General features: G+C 35.6%; 2 protein-coding genes across 9 annotated transcripts in view; both read right to left on the bottom strand.

Annotated features, from left to right (window-relative positions):
• The window catches only part of erc1b (ELKS/RAB6-interacting/CAST family member 1b), a 203,923-nt gene extending 188,197 nt beyond the window's left edge, over window positions 1–15,726 (bottom strand). For 2 of the 8 annotated variants that reach the window (XM_059510805.1, XM_059510806.1), the window contains exons 1-2: window positions 15,460–15,718; window positions 2,535–3,413 (exon numbers count right to left, since the gene is read on the bottom strand). In XM_059510805.1, coding sequence (XP_059366788.1) covers window positions 2,535–3,227 — 693 coding nt within the window. In that variant the 5' untranslated portion in view covers window positions 3,228–3,413; window positions 15,460–15,718. Of the gene's footprint in view, window positions 1–2,534; window positions 3,414–15,459 lie in introns of all 8 variants that reach the window. The other 6 variants (XM_059510809.1, XM_059510813.1, XM_059510807.1 and 3 more) reach the window with 4 other exon arrangements.
• Window positions 15,727–16,772: 1,046 nt separating this feature from the next.
• ninj2 (ninjurin 2) overlaps window positions 16,773–18,382 on the bottom strand; it is a 16,833-nt gene continuing 15,223 nt past the window's right edge. Inside the window, exons 2-4 of the mRNA XM_059511887.1 lie at window positions 17,413–17,623; window positions 17,155–17,321; window positions 16,773–17,064 (exon numbers count right to left, since the gene is read on the bottom strand). Coding sequence (XP_059367870.1) covers window positions 17,173–17,321; window positions 17,413–17,623 — 360 coding nt within the window. The 3' untranslated portion in view covers window positions 16,773–17,064; window positions 17,155–17,172. The remainder of the gene's footprint in view (window positions 17,065–17,154; window positions 17,322–17,412; window positions 17,624–18,382) is intronic.

The following is an 18,382-nucleotide window of genomic DNA, read 5'->3' as shown; positions in this document are numbered from 1 at the left end:
CCTTTATCCCTCCTTTGAATGCCTCTCTCTCCTGAGAATTTGACTGTCATTTAACTGATCAAGGGTCTTCTGAATATTGATCTAGTTTATCTAGATAAACCCATAATGACAGAAACAGACTTCATCAGTCAAATACTCACTGTATGAAGCAGACCAAGTGGGGTGTCATATGGTTAAACCCACTCGTCCTTACCCAAAAACATAACCTCATCAAACAGGCGGCGTGAATGAAAGTCAAAGGCAATGACGACAAGCCCCTCATTAGCCTCACGGTTCAGCCAAGGCAGAAGCAACACAGGGCCAGAGTCATGTGCAATAAGACCATACGAGTGTTAAAGGTCTCTGAGATCCAGCTGAGTTCAAAGTTAACTCTACAGACACAGCGACGTACAGAAGGTCTTTCCTTAAGTTGGCAATTCTTTGCCAGATGTCAATAGTGAGAACTCAGGCTATGCCAGACTTACGTAGAGTAGATTAAATACATAAAAACATCTTGGTAGTATTAATAGGGATGGGACGGTATGAAAATTTAATATCACGATTATAGTGACTAAAATTATCACGATTATCAATATTATCACGGTTTTGTTGAAACGAGATGAAAGTGTTCAAAAATAGTTGATGCTCACACTGAAAACATTTCAGCAAGTTTTATATTTAATAATCAACAAACAACTAATAAAACAAGCAACTCTATGCACTTAATTTAAAGAAAGATTAAATTCTGTGGCATTTCCTTCCTTACAATGAAAAGTGTAGACGCATAGAAAAGCATAGAAAAGTCACTGACTTTCGCCATTCCTTCTCGAAAAAAAACAAAAAAAACATTGTGCGCTGCCCTTGCGTCAGACTGTTGCTGGCTGGACATGATTTAATAGTGAGTTATTAAAACCGCGATAATCAAACACGGTTTTAATGATAATTCCTTTTTAAACGATATTACTAACCTTCAGCACATTTTATCACGGTTATCAATAAAACCGGTTATCGTCCCATCCCTAGTAGTATAACGATAATAGTTAATGTCTATGCCATATGCTGTAGTCTGCTACATGCTGTAGACTGCAGGCCCTAAAAATACATGGGAAAATGCTAAATTACAGCTTACACCATAGCTAAAATCCAGAACGAGTGAAGGAGAATAAAAAGGGAAATGTCAGGATGGACGTGTGCTAAACTACAGCATGCAGAGGAGAAATGGTTGTTTTAAAAAAATCCATTAGTCTACAATAAAAGTCATAATGAAAGGAAATGTGCAGGAATCTGCAACCATATAGATTTTGCTGAACAGTTGTCCATTTTATGCAAAAACATAAAAGATCCACTTGTCTAGTGTTTTTATCATAACACCTGCCAGAGTGAATTAAACAAACCGCTTTGATTCAGCTTCATTCAAGATGTTTGAAGGCTCTCGGCAAGCCATTTCTGAAAACAACACTAAAAGACAAAGAGAGCCTTGTACCAATGTTCTTTAGTAATCAGATCTAATCTGCAAGTAATAGTTTTTTTTATTTTTTTTTTCTCAGTGCCAGGTGCAGCATTTCATATTACAGCATTTTAGCAGATGAAGCCCTTTGGCTACTGAACACTGCACTAAAAAGACCAGAATATTCCATTTTACAGAAGAGAAGAGAAACCATATTCAGACACTGACCAACATCTGACTTAGAAAAAAAGAGAGCTATACTATGATTTTAAAAAGGCAATATTTAGGCATGCATAACATGTTGGTTTTTAATTTTTTCATGTTTTCAAAGTATTAATTTATGCTCACCCAGGCTGCATTTATTTGATTAAAAATACAGTGAAAACAGTTACATTGTGAAATATTCCAATTTAAAAATTTTTTTTTTTTCAGTTTAAATTGTAATGCATTTAAAATAATAATAATTCTAGTGATGCAAAACTGAATTTACTGCATGTCTTCAGTGTCACATCATCCTTCAGAAATCATTGTTATATGCTGATTTGCTGCTCATGAAACGTTTCTTATTATCAATGTTGTAAACAATAGTGCTGCTTAATATTTTTGTGGAAATCAATATTCCAGGATTATTTTATGAATACAAAGTTCAAAAGATAAGCATTCACTTGCAAACCAATCACAAATGTAAATTTCTACATTTAAATGTAATATATAATGTATATTTAGTAGTTTATGCTCATTTCCACTGTCAGCATCTAATGCTTAAATTATTTCATTTAAAAATACTAATTTAAGAACACTGTTAAATGTAATCTTAATCAAATCTCAAAATGATTTAAAATTGTAATGGTTTATTTGTAAAATATTTACTTGCCATTTCTTGAAAATAAAATTGTCTTATAAGCCAGAATTGTAATATCAGTGCATCCTAAACAATGTGTTTTTTTTTTTTTTTTTTAAACAAGGTGAAAGCGTGAAAGTCTTCAAAACCGTGGCTACAATTTTTCCTGCCTAATATTCTGATTCATTCGGAGATGAATATAAGAGTATTACAGAATATTACAGAAGTTAAATGCATTGTAAATTGGACTTTTTTTAAATCTCTCACCTGGTTCTCATCCTGGACGACTCTGTACTGCTCTTTCCACACAGCAATCTTTGACGCCTCGTCCTTGCGCAGGGCACGCTCCTTTTTCAGCTCGGGGCTCCAGAAGGTCTTAATGGAGCTCATGGAGGAGCTGAGTTTGCTCTCTTTCACATCCACCTCCTTCCGCAGGAGTTCGTTCTCCCTGAGCACCTCCTTGAGCTGGGTCTGCAGGTCCATGATGGTGTTGTCCCGTGCCTGGCGCAGCGAATGAGGCACAGTGGATGCCAGGGTGGAAGGCATATGGTGGTCTCCAAAAGCAATGGCATCAGCGGGAACAGAGCTGGGAGCCCCGGTGGAGATGTTTGGGCTGGATCCCATGATGGTGGTGCGCACACCATATGGCACCCGTCCTCCCGAGCGGCCCAGTGTCATGGTGCTCTTCGGCAGGTCTGGGCCGGATGTCACCACCTCGTTGTCGCTCAGGTACATGGGGCCGGATGTGGCATAGGCAGCATTGAGAGACTGGATATTCTCCATAGAAAGGGTTTTACCACCTGGACCTCCCGCTCCGGCTCCGCTGCCCCCTGTGCTGTTGGTGCGGCGGTGGCCCAGGCGGGGCGAGCGAGGGAGACGGGGTGAGCGACCGGGACTCTGATTGCTCCCGCCGCTGTGGTTGCCCTCCACTTTGCCTACGGATCGGGCACTACCATACATGGTGGTTTTGACCGGAGAAGGGCAAGAGTGAAGAGAAAAGGACAATATGGACTGATAAGATGATTTTTGTAAATGTGTCTGTGTTCTACTTTTGGCTTATTTTAAGCGTTCCAAGATGCAGATGATTCATTTTCATGTGTTGAAGAGTGGCTGATTTTATCCGTTTAATCTGGTCATGTTATATTCCTGCAACAGAAAGAAAGAGAGAGAGAGAGAGATGTAGAGTTAAAACCATTTCTGTCACATTTTCATTGAGATAGCAAAGCTTTCCCTGGCACCTGACTGATGCCTTGCGCTCTTCTCAGAGAGAAAATAATAGGCTAATGATCTGGCACACTGTATGCTTTAACCTCCTTCACTGGGCTCTATGTAGGTCACTCACATGCCACACTGTATTTACTTTAGCTCTGTGGCTCCTGTCCAATACCTATACTGCACTCTCAGCTCTACTTCTGCCTCTCTTCATCTTCTCCACACAGTCCTTTCCTCTGCCATCATCATCAGTGGCAACTTTCTTTAACATTTGACAGGTTTCATTCAAATACGTGGTAGCTGAGCTACTGATATCACGCAAGCTTATTTTATGAGTAAGAATGACACAACAGTCTGCATTCTGAATCTCTGAGGGTAATCAAGTGCTAAGAGGCATGAACACTACCATTCAAAATTTGAGTCCGTGAGATTTTTTGTTTTGAAGGAAATTAATACTTTATTCAGCATTAGCAAGGATGCTTTAAGTGTAACCAAGGTGAGAGTAAAGACATTTTGGTAATGGTTTACTTAAAGCCTTTTTGAATAATGCACTGCATTAATTATGCCTAATGATGACCTTAAATTTGGTTATCATTATTTTTTGTCTTAATTTTCATTAAACACTGATCGTGTAACCTGAAAAAAAAACAGCTTGCTTGATTCAAGTCTCATGAGGTTTTCACAGAGACTGTGGCACCTCATTACTGGCAGATTACTTCAGTATAACACCTGGGTGTATGTGTAACACCTGCAGTTGAACCATGGCAGATATTATGTGATTCATTAACACAGATGGAAAAAATACTAATACAAATATATTAATGCCTCTGCTATTGCTGTGTTAATCAATACAAAGTAATTGAAGGGTTGTGAAACCGAATCTCTAATCACACGAGCACAGTTATGTGCTAGTTCAGAGAGAAGGACTGTTTATTTAAGTCCAGCCACGAGCGGCAGCTGCCTTTTGTCTTGTGTTTATCCCTGATGAAATACTTCATTGTCTCTTGTAAAACACATCTTTGTTTTCTAGCAGTACTGGGTCACATGGATCTCATGTGTGATCTCTTCTATAAATGCTATTTTATCACTAAATACAACTCTTTTTAAAGCAAAGGGAAGTTCAATTCATCAGTTTTTTTTTGGTTTTAGATTAGAAACCCTTTATATTTGCCACAAATGCAGCTTAAGGGTAATTTATTGAGAGGAGGCTGGCAGTGGACATTGGAGCTGTGTTTTGGTCCATCCCAAAAGCAAGGAAAAAGCTCAGGGAGGCCGTGATCGTGCCCAACGTACCCACACGCTCTCATTAGGAAAGGATCTAACATCAGAGCCACAGTGTGTCTCAATGGACTAAATCTACATGAAAATGAACCCAACATGAAGTATGTTAACTGCAGACTCCCTTCAGACTGATACTTTGGACTATCAAACAAATACACAAATATGTTATACAGAACATTGGGCTCCCAAACTCTGGAATAGCCTTCCTGATAACGTTCAGGTTTCCGACACACTCTCCGTTTAAATCTAGATTAAAGACACATCTATTTAGTCAAGCATTCAAATAATGCATCTCATAATCTTGTTCTGCAGTAATAACTGATCAAACCAACGCACATTAATATTCTTTAGCTTGGGTTAAACTAATTAAATTTACCTGGTTGGAACAGCAGCTATGCTAATTATGTCTCTATTTGTTTTCTGCCATATGTACATTAACTGACAGTCACCAGTGATAAGCTACTACTAAATATAGTAGAAACTGGATTTTCTGTAAAGTTGCTTTGCAACGATTTGTATCATGAAAAGCGCTATACAAATAAACTTGAACTGAACTGAGTTGAAAGAATATGATACAAAGAAAGAGTAAAGAATCAAAACAGTCCAGTCTCATGGAGGTACAGTTTGCAGAAGCTGTGATAGACTCAATTAGAGAAGGGATGAGATGCAGAGGGGGCAGCGAGACCACAGATCTCCTTTCTCTGCTGCTGATGAACGGAAGCCAAATCTTTAAAGCAGTGGGCATGTCTAACCCGTCACATTCCCTGAAGCTGAGACAACATGTTTTAAATGCCTGCACTTATCGCACTTATGTAATAGCCTTTTTATACCTTAATCGTCCTAGTCTATAAAATGTAGATATCACATTTATATATTATGATTCATAAATATATATATTCTGATTTATACATTTATATTTCTACAAATATATTTTCAATGCATATATTAACAATTTATATATTCATATTTTATACTATTCCTTTTTGGCACTTCATAGTTTATATAATAGTCAGAATCTGCAAAATGCTAATTAGCCTATTTTAGAAAAATAAGAAGGATCATAAAGATATTTACATAGAGTCCACAAGAGAAAATAATAGTTGAATTTATAAAAATGACCCCGTTCATCCCCTTGATTCTTAATTGTTACCTGAATGATCCACAGTTGTGTTGTTTGTTTGTTTTTGTGATAGTTGTTCATGAGTCCCTTGTTTGTCCTGAATGGTTAAACTGCCTGCTGTACTTCAGAAAAATCCTTCAGCTCCCAAAAATTATTTGGGTTTTCAGCATTTTTGTGCATTGGAACTGATTTTGAGATCCATCTTTTCACACCGAGGACAACTGAGGGACTCATATGCAACTATGATATATATGCAAAATAAGAATCTTCATACTGATTTTCCCCCAGCTCTTAATGCATGGTATTTCTGGAGCATCAGTAAGCATTTGAACCTTCTGTAATAGTTGCGAATGAGTCCCTCAATTGTCCTCAGTGTGAAAAGATGGATCTCAAAATCATACAGTATGCAAAATAATATGCAAATCTACAACTGCAGATTTGCCATTTTAACTGCTCAAATCAGCAGAGCAGCAAGTGTACCATGACAAAAACATATATATTCATTGCAATGAGATCAAGACAGAACAGGCTTCAGCTAAACAGGGCAGATCCAAGGAGATCAGGACATCTAGAGAGAGTCATTCAGAAGTAATGGTTATGTATCACATGTGTAAGAGGTGGGGCAGAGTTGAAACTGGGGTTGGCAGTCACTTAGGGACCAACAGCACACTATGAAATTTGTACACACACTTTCATTCTAAATGTTTTAAAGTTGCAGCCCAAAAAAGCATACTTAAGCTTAAGTTAAATAAAGTAAACTAAGCATATAACCACACTGTAAATTATACGGTGAACTGTTCCTTTAAGAACTATGGCGGTCCTCGCCATCTGGTTCTCCCCGGGGCAGGTGGATTACACCTGGACAGTGGACACAGCAAGAAATGGTACCCTCCCTCCATTTCTTTATCTCTCAATCCCTCCTTCCAGCCATATCTCCTTCTATTACAGCGATCTGCTCTGCTCTTCAACAGAGATTTTCACAATGTAAGTCTGCCTCATGGAACAGTAAGTTTCCATTACATTTGGCCTAAATCCTCACACACAAAAACAGGCCAAAACCAATGTCTACTATTCAATCACGCAAAGAACTGGAAACTATAGAAGTACTGTAGTAACTTATATTTAACATATCTAGAAAAAGTATTTTATTTACAAATAAGAATAAATAAAACCTACTCCAAATGCTAAACATGAATGTTTAAGCCTCTGGAAAGACTGTGCTTTCAAAGTGAGAGAGATGTAAGAGGAAACTAATGCGAATAGAGGACAGTAAAAACAGCAGAAAGACTGACTCAAACTCAACAAGAAATGCCATTATGCTATTCTTACTCATAAATGAGCTCATAAGCCAAAAAACAATCTTGTTATTTAAATATATTATTCTGAAATTTCTTAAAAGTGTGGTCAGATTTAAGCATTCTGGTTAAACAGACTCATTTTTAAAGCAAAAATTTATTAAAAGTCAGTTTTAAAAAAATAATAAAAAATAAGGGTTTTCACTAAAAACAAACATAGAATCATACATTTTCCTTTAAATACAATCTTTGGTATATAGCTCTCATGCATCATATATATGTATTTATTAGAGCTGCACAGTTACAACAAAAATCATAATTGATGATTCTTCCCTTGAAATTGTAATTGTGATTATTAATTATGGTTATCACAATTTACATTGAATGATGTTTATACCATTGTTAGATGCAACTGCATGATATATTTTTATATGAAAATAAACAAGCTGAAAACAACTAACTAACTGAAACACTTTTAGTGCTTTTCTATAGTATTAAGCCTTAAATGTCAACTATACATTGATCGGATTGGTTTCTTCTTTAAATTATAAAAGAAAAGTTAAAATTTGAATGGTATTATAAGGTTATACTAAAACTAAAACAATGGAAAAACACTTGAGATAACATGTGGGAAAAAAACACATATCTTAAGCATGCAGAATAACATGGACGATTGTGCCATCCATTATTGTAATCGCGATTAGAAAATCGATTGTGCAGCCCATATATTATATATATATATATATATATATATATATATATATATATATATATATATATATATATATATATACACACACACACATACATACACACACACATATACATACATACATACATACACACACACACACACACACACAAACACAAACACAGATAAAAGAATTACTTTGAATTTTCACTCAAAAATTGCTAGTAAATTTCACAAATTACATTGAAATAGCAGGTAAAACATGATCAAACGTTCCAAGCCCACACCCAAAACTACAGTCAGCAACTCGCATTTCACACTGCAAAGCTGCCTAGTGCCTACAACAATCAATGCAGTGTACACTTAAACTATCTGCTTGATGTTACAGTATTTTTTTTGGCAAAGTCCTCTTTCTCAAACATCTAACCCTATGAATCATTCTGCCCCCCTCTAGCCTCTGTTACGGCATCACTGGGACGGCGTGTGCCTGCCTCTGCCTCTGTATTTATAGGCGGGAACAGAGGTCAGCTTTGAGCTCACTTAAACCGTTCTGCCTGATGCCTGACGGTCTGTCACTTCACATCACTGAACATCTAGACGCCAGCACTGATTCATCAGCATTCAAACAACTACAACCACAGCGCATTTCATTCAATCCACATCCACTTAAACCTGATCTTCTACCTTCAAAATCCAGGTAACTGTGAGAACACGAATCGGATATCTGACAGATATGCAACCTGAGAATCTTGTTTCTAATATGGGAAAGGATGAGATGCCGGGTGACATAACTCAATAGGAAGCGAAAGAAAGCATGTTAAATCTCTGCAAAACCTAAGTGTTTTCATTGTTTCTGAATGTCAGCTCAGATATTTATATCTAGAGACTCAATGGTAGTTGATGGTCAATATAGCAGATATTTGAGCACATAATAAAATTAAATGAATGAAAATGAGATGTTAAATAAACACACTGAAAAGAACAATTAAATTAACTATACTGCCAAATTTGGCTCAGATATTTTCCAGATCTGGCAACATTGCAGTAGTGTTGCACGGTGCACTGATACTTCAAAAGTATCGCGATTCTCGGAAATTAAAAACGTCACGATTCCTAAATTTATTAGTATCGATACTTCAAAGAATGACTGCGTTCCAGATTTGTAAGAGACGGATTTCATGTTGGTGTGTGCAACGCACGCTTCCAGTGCCTCCCTATGGACGGCTGTTTTTTCTCCTCACGCAAGCAGCAAAAAAGCACTAAAGCGAGATGGCTGCATTAGTGGCTTTACTAAACTGATTTGGCTTTACTAAAATGTGTGCAAAATTGCATTAAATAGTTTAAGTTGTTCAGATGAACAAAGCACGAGGTTTTCTTGCATAATTAACATTTTAATTGTTTGGTCAGACAGTTCATGTATAATATTCACATTAATCGGGGATTAAACGTGGAGTTATGTTCTGTGCTAAATATGAAAACGAGCGTATCTGCACAGCCGCTATAACTGCGCTTTGTATCTGCTGATTGAGATTTACATGCTTGGCTCACTGACCCCGTAAACTCATTCATTTCGTTCATAAACGAGATGTATCAGTTCATTCAACTCATTCATGAATGAGAAGATCTCTCGATCTCGATCTGGGTTCACTACATTCAACAAATCACATGCTCCGTCACATATTGAGTAACTCTTTGACAGGATGAAACAGTTCACAGAGCTGTTCACGAGCTGCGCGCGCGCTGCTGTGGAGGGAGGAACTTCAGTGAACAAGAAATATGAGTCCAGTAGCAACGTATCTTCCGTGATGTCCCCGATGCGCGGGTCGGGGTGGGTAAAGAAATTGTCCTTTATTTGCGGGCTGGGGCGGGCCAAATAATTTCAGAAACGCGGGTCCCGCGGGTTGGAAAAAAAACCCGACCCGCGTATCACTAGGCTGCATGAAAGAGCAATTAAGTGATACTGTGGCCGCCGGTCCACGACTGGTAGAAAAAGATAATGCTCATTAAAGCTCACTGGCTGAGTTTTCTCCTCTGAAAGAAAAGGTTGCACAATTGACAGAATAAGTTACAATATCTGAGATATTGCTGCTAAATTTTATTTGCTTTTTTTTTACTTGAATGCCATTGCTTAAATTTATATTATTTATCTTTTGACATTTAATCTTCTGAGTTCAGAAACATTGTTTAATATAATCGCTGTTTATATTTTTATTCAAAGTTCAGAATCAAGATAAATTTATTACTCTTATGTTTCTTATGATAACTGAGATAATTTTATTTTTTATATTTTGATATTTCATATTTTGTTCAAATGTTTAATATATCTGCTGTTCATATGTTCATTTATTAGTGTGTTATATGTTTAGAATGTTGTCCCAGTTCTAAAATAAATCAATGATATTTGAGTGTATTTTCCCTTTTCAGGAAAAGTATCGAAAAAGTATCGAAATCGCAATTCTTGACGAGGTATCGAAACAATAATTTTGGTATCGTGACAACACTACGTTGCAGTGTTTGTACATAGTATAAAAATAAAACGACCATTATTTCAGTCCTTTTGCTTCAAAATTTCATGATTACTTCAATGAAATAAAGAAACTACAAACATTTTACTAGCAGTTTCTGAGTGAAAATGGTTTAAAGTAAATCCTATCACTTAAAAAATGCACATATTTTAACAAGTTAAATGGCTGCCTCAAGCTTTAAGTTTAATCAATTAAAGTAATTTCAACTTAAATCACATTAAATTACTTAAATCAAGATGAATTTCATACAACTTATTAAAAAAAGTTGAAATAGCACAACTTATTTTGATGAATTAAAGCAAAGTAAAAAATAAGTTCCCAAGACTTACTAATCATTTACCTTTTTATAGTGAATATACAGTATGTTTGGTCTACTAATTGCATTGAAAACAAATAGCCAGTTTTTACACAGTATTTACTCAAAGTTCAGTTCAGAAAAAAAACAATTGTTTCTTATCTGTTGACAAGACTGTCAGTAGAGTTTGGAAGTGATTCAAGGAGTAGCACTACTGTATATCAGCTAAAAGGATTTCTGGAGGATGAAGGAAATAGAAGAGGTGAAGCATTTCAAAGTTTTCTTTAGAGAATCACCAAGGGTAGAAGATCGACCAAACTCTTCAGAAACCGGATCCAAAAAAACTCTGCAAGGCCAAAGCAGCTGTAGGCTGTTTTCACACTGTTCGATTGTTGATCTGAACTAGAGTTTGATTCCGTCTTCCTCCTGCCTTGACTCTTTCTCATTGCATTATTTGGCTCAGAATCATGTTGGTTTTGTGTTATCAATATCATGATAAACCAGTGATATTTTCGTAACACTGAAATACTAGAAGAGTTTTAATTATTCTGTTTTAATTTCAATTAAAGTTTTAGAAATGTTATTGTATATTTATATACTGTAAAACAACAGAATAATTACATAACAGAATCGTACAGAAGCCAGAACCACTAAAGTGATTCCCATATTACACATTACAGTTTCCCAAACCCACAGCTTTAGAGCTATAAGCCAAAGATGTTTTTACAAACTCTTCAGCAAACACATCATTCCTCTGAGACTCCGGATCAACTAATCAATTCTCATCTCCAGTCCTGACCTGCTAGCAGCATGAAACGAGAGAGCCAGTGTTGAATGTGCTTTTCTTCTCTGGCCCGACAGGTTCTCGTCCCCTGTCTGTCAGTCTGTTTGCGAGAGTTAACTAGGTCAAAGATAGGCTGCCCACACCAGACATGCTAAACCACATGAGGGACTCCCTCTATCATTGAGTTGCTGTTGCGTTTTTAGGCAGGTGTAATTGTGAAAGACGTCATGAATGTGTGTTCGCTGTGATGTTGTACAACAAGGGTCAGCAGAGGACACACAACTGAGGAGACATCACACATGAATATCATGCAACTGCTTTGATGAGGATTCTGTGCTACTGCTAAAGATATTTCATATTAAAATGATGTCCCAAAGTATATAATAACTTTTATTTTGGCCAATAATCAATAAAAGCCAAATGTTAAAATTCTATTAAATCCAATTTTGTCTAAATTGATTCAAAATAAAACACACACGTTTGTTTCTGTGAATTGTGGGGACTTTCCATAGTGACTTCTATTATTTTTATACTAACCAAACGATATTTACTATTCCTTAACCCTAAACCTACTCCATACAGAAAACCTGTTTGCATCGTTACACTTTCAGATAAACATAATTTACTATTTTTTATAAAAATGTTCCCTCGTGGGGACCGCAGGATAGTCCCCATAATATCAAACATTTCAGGTTTTACTATCCTTGTGGGATATTTGGTCCCCTCAGTGTAACACAATTAAGTACACAAACACACAAGTAAATAAATACATTATTTTAAATGCTTTAAGTAAATGTAGGCATCCCGACATTGTAATGTGAATAATTATATGACTGTTACATTTAAGTGTTATTTAATTATTAGTGTTTATAAAGATTAACTTCAAGTGAGTGTTAGATGATGATAAAGGCAATCTAAAAATATATAAAATTATATTGCATACTTAATTGTAAAAGTATAGGAAATGAGCATTCACATTTTTCCACTATAAAATATAATCTTTATTAAAATTTGAAAATGAATACCAGTTTTAAATTTTTTACATAATGCTGTGATGCCTGAATTCACTTGTAGCATTTAAAATGATTGATCAGATTTTAATATATAATTTGATATTAGATATTGAATTGTTAATGCTTAACCAATATTAAGTATAATAATAATTAAAAAAAAATATTTTAAAAACATGTGAATTCAGACATTAGAACAATATGCAGTATTAAAAATTTATATTAATTTGATTTTTTATATTAATGTTTATAAAGATTAACTAAATTCAGTAGACTATGACAAATGACAATCTAAATGTAGAAACAGGAAATATCTAATAAATATATAATATCAACTGATAAATAAAAAAGTTAAATAAAAAATAATAATAATAATCTAGAAAAATAAAGATGTTCGTTTAAATCTTAACTAACAATAAGTTACAAGCATTACATTATGAGGCATTAAGAACTTAAAATCCAGATGAACCCTTAAAACCTATCCTGTATCCCACCATGGCTTCACCATTTCAAAAAGTGTTTCTCTTAACACACCAGATTGCAGAACACATCCACATATCCAGAAGTAAAAATACATTTTTCATCAGCTTCAAACCACCAACAGAACAACACCTTTCCCTTGAGAAATGAAAGCATGCTGGTACACGCTGACACAAGACAAACTTTCCTGCGTGTCTCAGAGTCTAAGAATCACTCACCCCCCTTTATTTCTCATGTATTACACCCTCCAGAGATGAAATAAAAATGAAGACCTAGCCCGATCTTAAAAAGAGGAGACAGGTCAGTCACATACACCCTAATCTCATCAGTTTATCTTGATAATACGTCTCAATTTATTCAAACAAACATCTACGCTTTTGCCGTGTAACATTTTTCTCTACTAAAATACCAAACAAATGGTTTTAGACAGTGCTTAGATCTTTTTTGTAGTACTTCAGTCACCCCCATCACTGAACAGTCAGCAGGTATGATCCAAAACAGGTGTCAAATCAGTTCCTGGGAAAGTTCCAGCTCTGAGAAGATACAGACACAAACCCTGGAGGCCAGAAGTATTCCCCTGCATGCTGAAGATATGCACCCATTGAAAAACAGATTAATACAATATTTTGACCAGAGTTTTGGCCATTTTGAGGTTAACAGCTTTCCAAAAATCTACTGACAACTTTATTGATGGATAGTAAACATTTTATTTTGTTTTCAACTGTGTTTAATTAAAATTTTAAGAAAAGTTTAATAAAAGTGCATAATAAATCAAGTTTATTTAAATAAGAAAGTAATAAATAATACACAAATTAATAAAAAAATTAAATTAAAGTAAATTAATATGTGATCCGTCAGCAGTCACCCAGATCTATACATATAGATTTCGGTATTTGTTCATTTAAAAATAAAAAATGCTAGTCAAACATGTTTGTTTGTGTATGATTTCACACCAGGTCGGCTTGACATTACAGTAATCCTTCTATGTCAGAAAGACCTCAGTTCCAGCTTCCTGACACAAGCAGCCCAGTCACAGATACACAAGACTGATCCAGCAGACTGAAAATATAGACCTAATGTTGCAACTGAAAAAAACATGCTGAGATGTACACAACCGAGAAAGCAAGAAAGCACTTCCTCGGCATGGTTATCAAATCACTGTTGGTCTATTCTATTGAGAATATTCACAGCAAAATGTGTGATATGTCTTGTGATTAGACATGGGGGAACATTAAAACCACAGGCTTCCATAAACAAGGATCAACAACACAAAACAGTACTGAATCAAAGCACTTATGTGCAAGACACCTGTAGGATCACTATATATATGTGTATATATATATATATATATATATATATATATATATATATATATATATATATATATATATATATATAAATGAGTGTGCGCAAATATATATATATATATATATATATATATATATATATATATATATATATACACAAATGAGTGCAAATAATAACCATAGTCCATGCAATTAATGAGCGAATAAAGCATGAATTGTTTGAAAAAAAAATAACATTATGAAGAAATAAAAGTTACATTTAACATCGATATTTAATATTACAGTAAAAATAAGTATTATAATATATAAATATTTATTAGGTTATATTAACACTGTGGTTAAAAATAAGGGAGGGGCTCTTGGATCCTTCACAGAGGAGCCAATCAAATTATTCCAAACGAGAATCAGTCGGGAACGACACTCGATTGAACTACCTGCTGTATCCTACAACAACAACCTCATCTGCTTTTAAACAAAACTGCTGTGTTTGACGGACTGTTTAGCTCAATAATAAACACAACTTCTCCGTTTGGAGATCGGGTAAATATTTCCCCAGCGGGGAGATACTTTGTGTCTGTTCAACAGAAGAGATATTTTGTAACCGATACATATTTTCCCGCTGACGTCACAGAGAGTGCTGAGATACTTTGTAACAAATCGCGGATATTTAGTAACCGCCTTGCGGACGCTTTAAATCTGTTCTAGATGGGAAATAAGCAAAGAAATCAGGAATGAAAGTCTGAAATGCACATGTAGTCACAGGGCTTCCTCTTGAAGAAGATGGACACCGCTTGGGCTGAAGCTTTGGACGGATTCGCAGCGGTTTTTCCCACACAATAGCGTCCAGATTGTCTCACTATAGCTGTTTATGTCGAATCATAAACTCGCCACTGGAACGAGACTCCTCTCTAACACAGAATATGTGTGTATTGTTTTCTTTTTTCCCCTCCTCCTGTTCCTCCATTGCTTGCTGGCGCAACAGCGTTTCATTTGAACAGTTTCTAGTGCGCATATTGTGAAATATCAGCTTCATTTACCTTCCTTCTAGTCTGTCTAGGCGCATACGAACGTATATAGACCGTTAGTGTGGAACGGACGGATATATCTCCACGTAATCCCACACTATCAATGGGCTGTGTCCGAGCAGTCCAGACTCTTCAGCTGAGGAAAACCACTTTCAAAAGCTCCTTACCTTCTTCCACAAGCGGTTAGTCCGGTTTGGTGAGATGGCTGTGCCTGTATCTATTGTTGTAGACGGACCGTTATCACTTTGAGAGCTGATAACGGCGGGTAAAGCCCTGTTTTAGAGTACTTCTGTCGTTTTCTTCCTCTCTTTGCCAGAGCTACGAGCCAGGGCGCTTCAAGTGACGTAACGAACCGGGATGCGCGCGCCCGACACTGGCCTCCATGACCGCCGTGACGTGCACGAGCGCTCCTGCACCTTATTTTAAATGTCACTATAGAGGATATATACAGTGGGCTTCAAGTGTAGAAGCTTTTTCTTTCTTTCTTTCTATCTTTCTTTCTTTCTTTCTTTACTTTTATTTTTCTTTATACACACTCACGCACACATGCACACATATTTTGTATAGAAAAATAGAAAATATGTATATCATATATTTGTATATATGTATCATATTTATATTTTATATTTAATCCTTTAAATCCTTAACAGTTACAATATTTATATTAGTGAATTGCTGGTGATGTTTTTCATTTGACAGTTGTTGTGGATTAAAAGAATCTGATAATCATTAACTGTAAATGTCAACAGACTAAACAACATCCATGCTGTTCAGATTTACCTATCATCACATCTTCAAATATTCTCTATACGTTCAGCACTGGAGACTGGTGCTGTATACCCACACAATGGAGACCTCCCCCAGTATTGGTCTTCTGGGTGTAATTTGGGGTTTGACTGATATTTCTTGCTTGTGTAACTGAAGCATGACTGCAGGAAAAGGACTCGCAGACCCAAACCGCATTGATCAGGTTCAGGATGTTCAGTTCCCTTAACCAAGAACATTTCATAAAATTAGGCTCTAGTCTCATTGCTTTAAATATGTGATTAACAGATCAGCTTTGTAAGGAAGTTATATCATCATTCTTACTGAAAGCATTTTCAAACCAATTCCATTTGCATCCCATTAATACCTGAAATGTATTTTCTGATGTTATTATTATTAATGCTTTAGTTACTGTAGGTAAATCCAAAAGTCAAATTTAAACTGGAAAGGGATTTAAGTTTTTTTTCAGTACATTTCCATTTGTCTGTTTCTATGATTTATATATATCCACTATATATATAAGTCCAATAGAGGTCAGTAGAGATCTTCCTTTAGGTCAAGCAAGTGCAACCCACGTGATCGATGTGTACTGCATAACTCTCTCTCACACACACGCACACGTTTTATGGGGACAAAGACTTTTTTTTTCTTTCTTTCTTTTTTAACAGAAAAAGTGCCAGAGATCATACATTAAACTGAATAGTAAACAGTTAAGTATTTGATAATAAACGTTTATTAATAGTTTGGACAGTATGACGTGTAGAACACGTATTAGATGATGAATTTATGTTATTTGATTATAGTTTTGCATCTAGGTAATATAAATCATTAGACAGTCTATGATAAATGGATGTTTTAGACCCTTTAATATAATGCCATCTGTAGAAATAAATAATAATAAAAAAGGACCATAAAATAACTATGTCTTCTATAGCATGACAAATATCAAATCCAGAAGGAAGTCTTTCATGAATGGACCGGTCTGAAGAATGACCATTATTGAGACCCTAAAACCAAACAACATGAAAGAAACGATCAGTTTGCTTATTATACTGTGGCATGCATATTCACCATTGATTTTTAATTATCTGTATCACCTGTATCTGACAGACAGTTTACTGCTTAGGATAGAGACCTGTCTTCTGCACTCCAAAAGCGGTGATGAAGATGTTGATGATGACGGTGAGGAACACCAGCACAGTGGCCACATTGTTTATTATGTTGAGCTTCTTCTGATTGGCCACGTCATTGAGGTTTTTGCGTGCTGAGAACGGAAGATTGTATGAAAAAAAATAACTAAATATAAAACATCCTTACAGGTATTGTTCATAATGCACGATGGATTTCACTCTCACCCATGTGGACAAAGAGAGCCCCCGCGAGCACTTGGAAGAAGAGAGACGCGGCAATGAGGACGATGACAGTGAGGTAGTACTTGAACTCAGGGCCCTGCTCCAGAACGGCTTTCAGCTGAGAGGCGTTTGCCATCAGCAGCGCCACATCCAGCATGCTCTCTGCCACACTCTTCTTAGTGGCATAATGATTTATGTTGAGAGGTTCTGCACGCTGAAAGAGAGAAATCATTTCAAGTCATGCATTCATATTTTATAAAATCAAGTTAAATTAAATTCAATATTTTTTTGCTATTGTAATTAGCATTAAATCGCATTAAATGCACCTTTAATGGTATACATATGTGTAGCTTCTGTTGGCACATGTGGCAAAGTAATGTAATGCAACTTTTGGGACTAACATATAAGAGAATATCTTCAGACTCATGCATACTTATTTCAGATGCATTAATTCACCAACAGTGTGCTAGAATATTTTCAGTAGAGGGTACAAGAGGCCATCTGCCCTCATCTGTAGAAGAAATGTCAGCTGTTTCCAGCATAATCTGTACTCTGTGAGATAAGTTGCTTCAAAGCCAGAGAGAAGTTCTCAGGTGCAAATGGAAAAAAGCTAATTGAACTCATTTAAATGTCAAAACCAAAATGTCCCAAAACATCCCAACCATAATATTCCATAAAAATAAATAAATAAATAAAAAGAATTAATTTCTACACATAAATAATTTAATGCACAAACATATTAAAAAGTATAAAAAACCTATTGATATTAGTTACATAAAATACATACATAAAAACGTTTAAACAGAATATAATTATATTCATAATATTGTAATTTAATTATGCATGTAATGTAAATATATCTGTATAAAAGTATTCTACATGAATGTTTGATGTTGGCAATTGGCAACTTAATATTTATGGATTCTTTTTGAAATGCAATACAAAACAATATAAATATTTGATTAAGTTTGTC

Source organism: Carassius carassius, chromosome 26, assembly GCF_963082965.1.
Source record: "Carassius carassius chromosome 26, fCarCar2.1, whole genome shotgun sequence".
NCBI classification, from domain to species: Eukaryota; Metazoa; Chordata; class Actinopteri; order Cypriniformes; family Cyprinidae; genus Carassius; species Carassius carassius.
The sequence above is the reverse complement of the archived record's forward strand: the minus strand, read 5'-3'. Positions and strand labels throughout refer to the sequence as shown.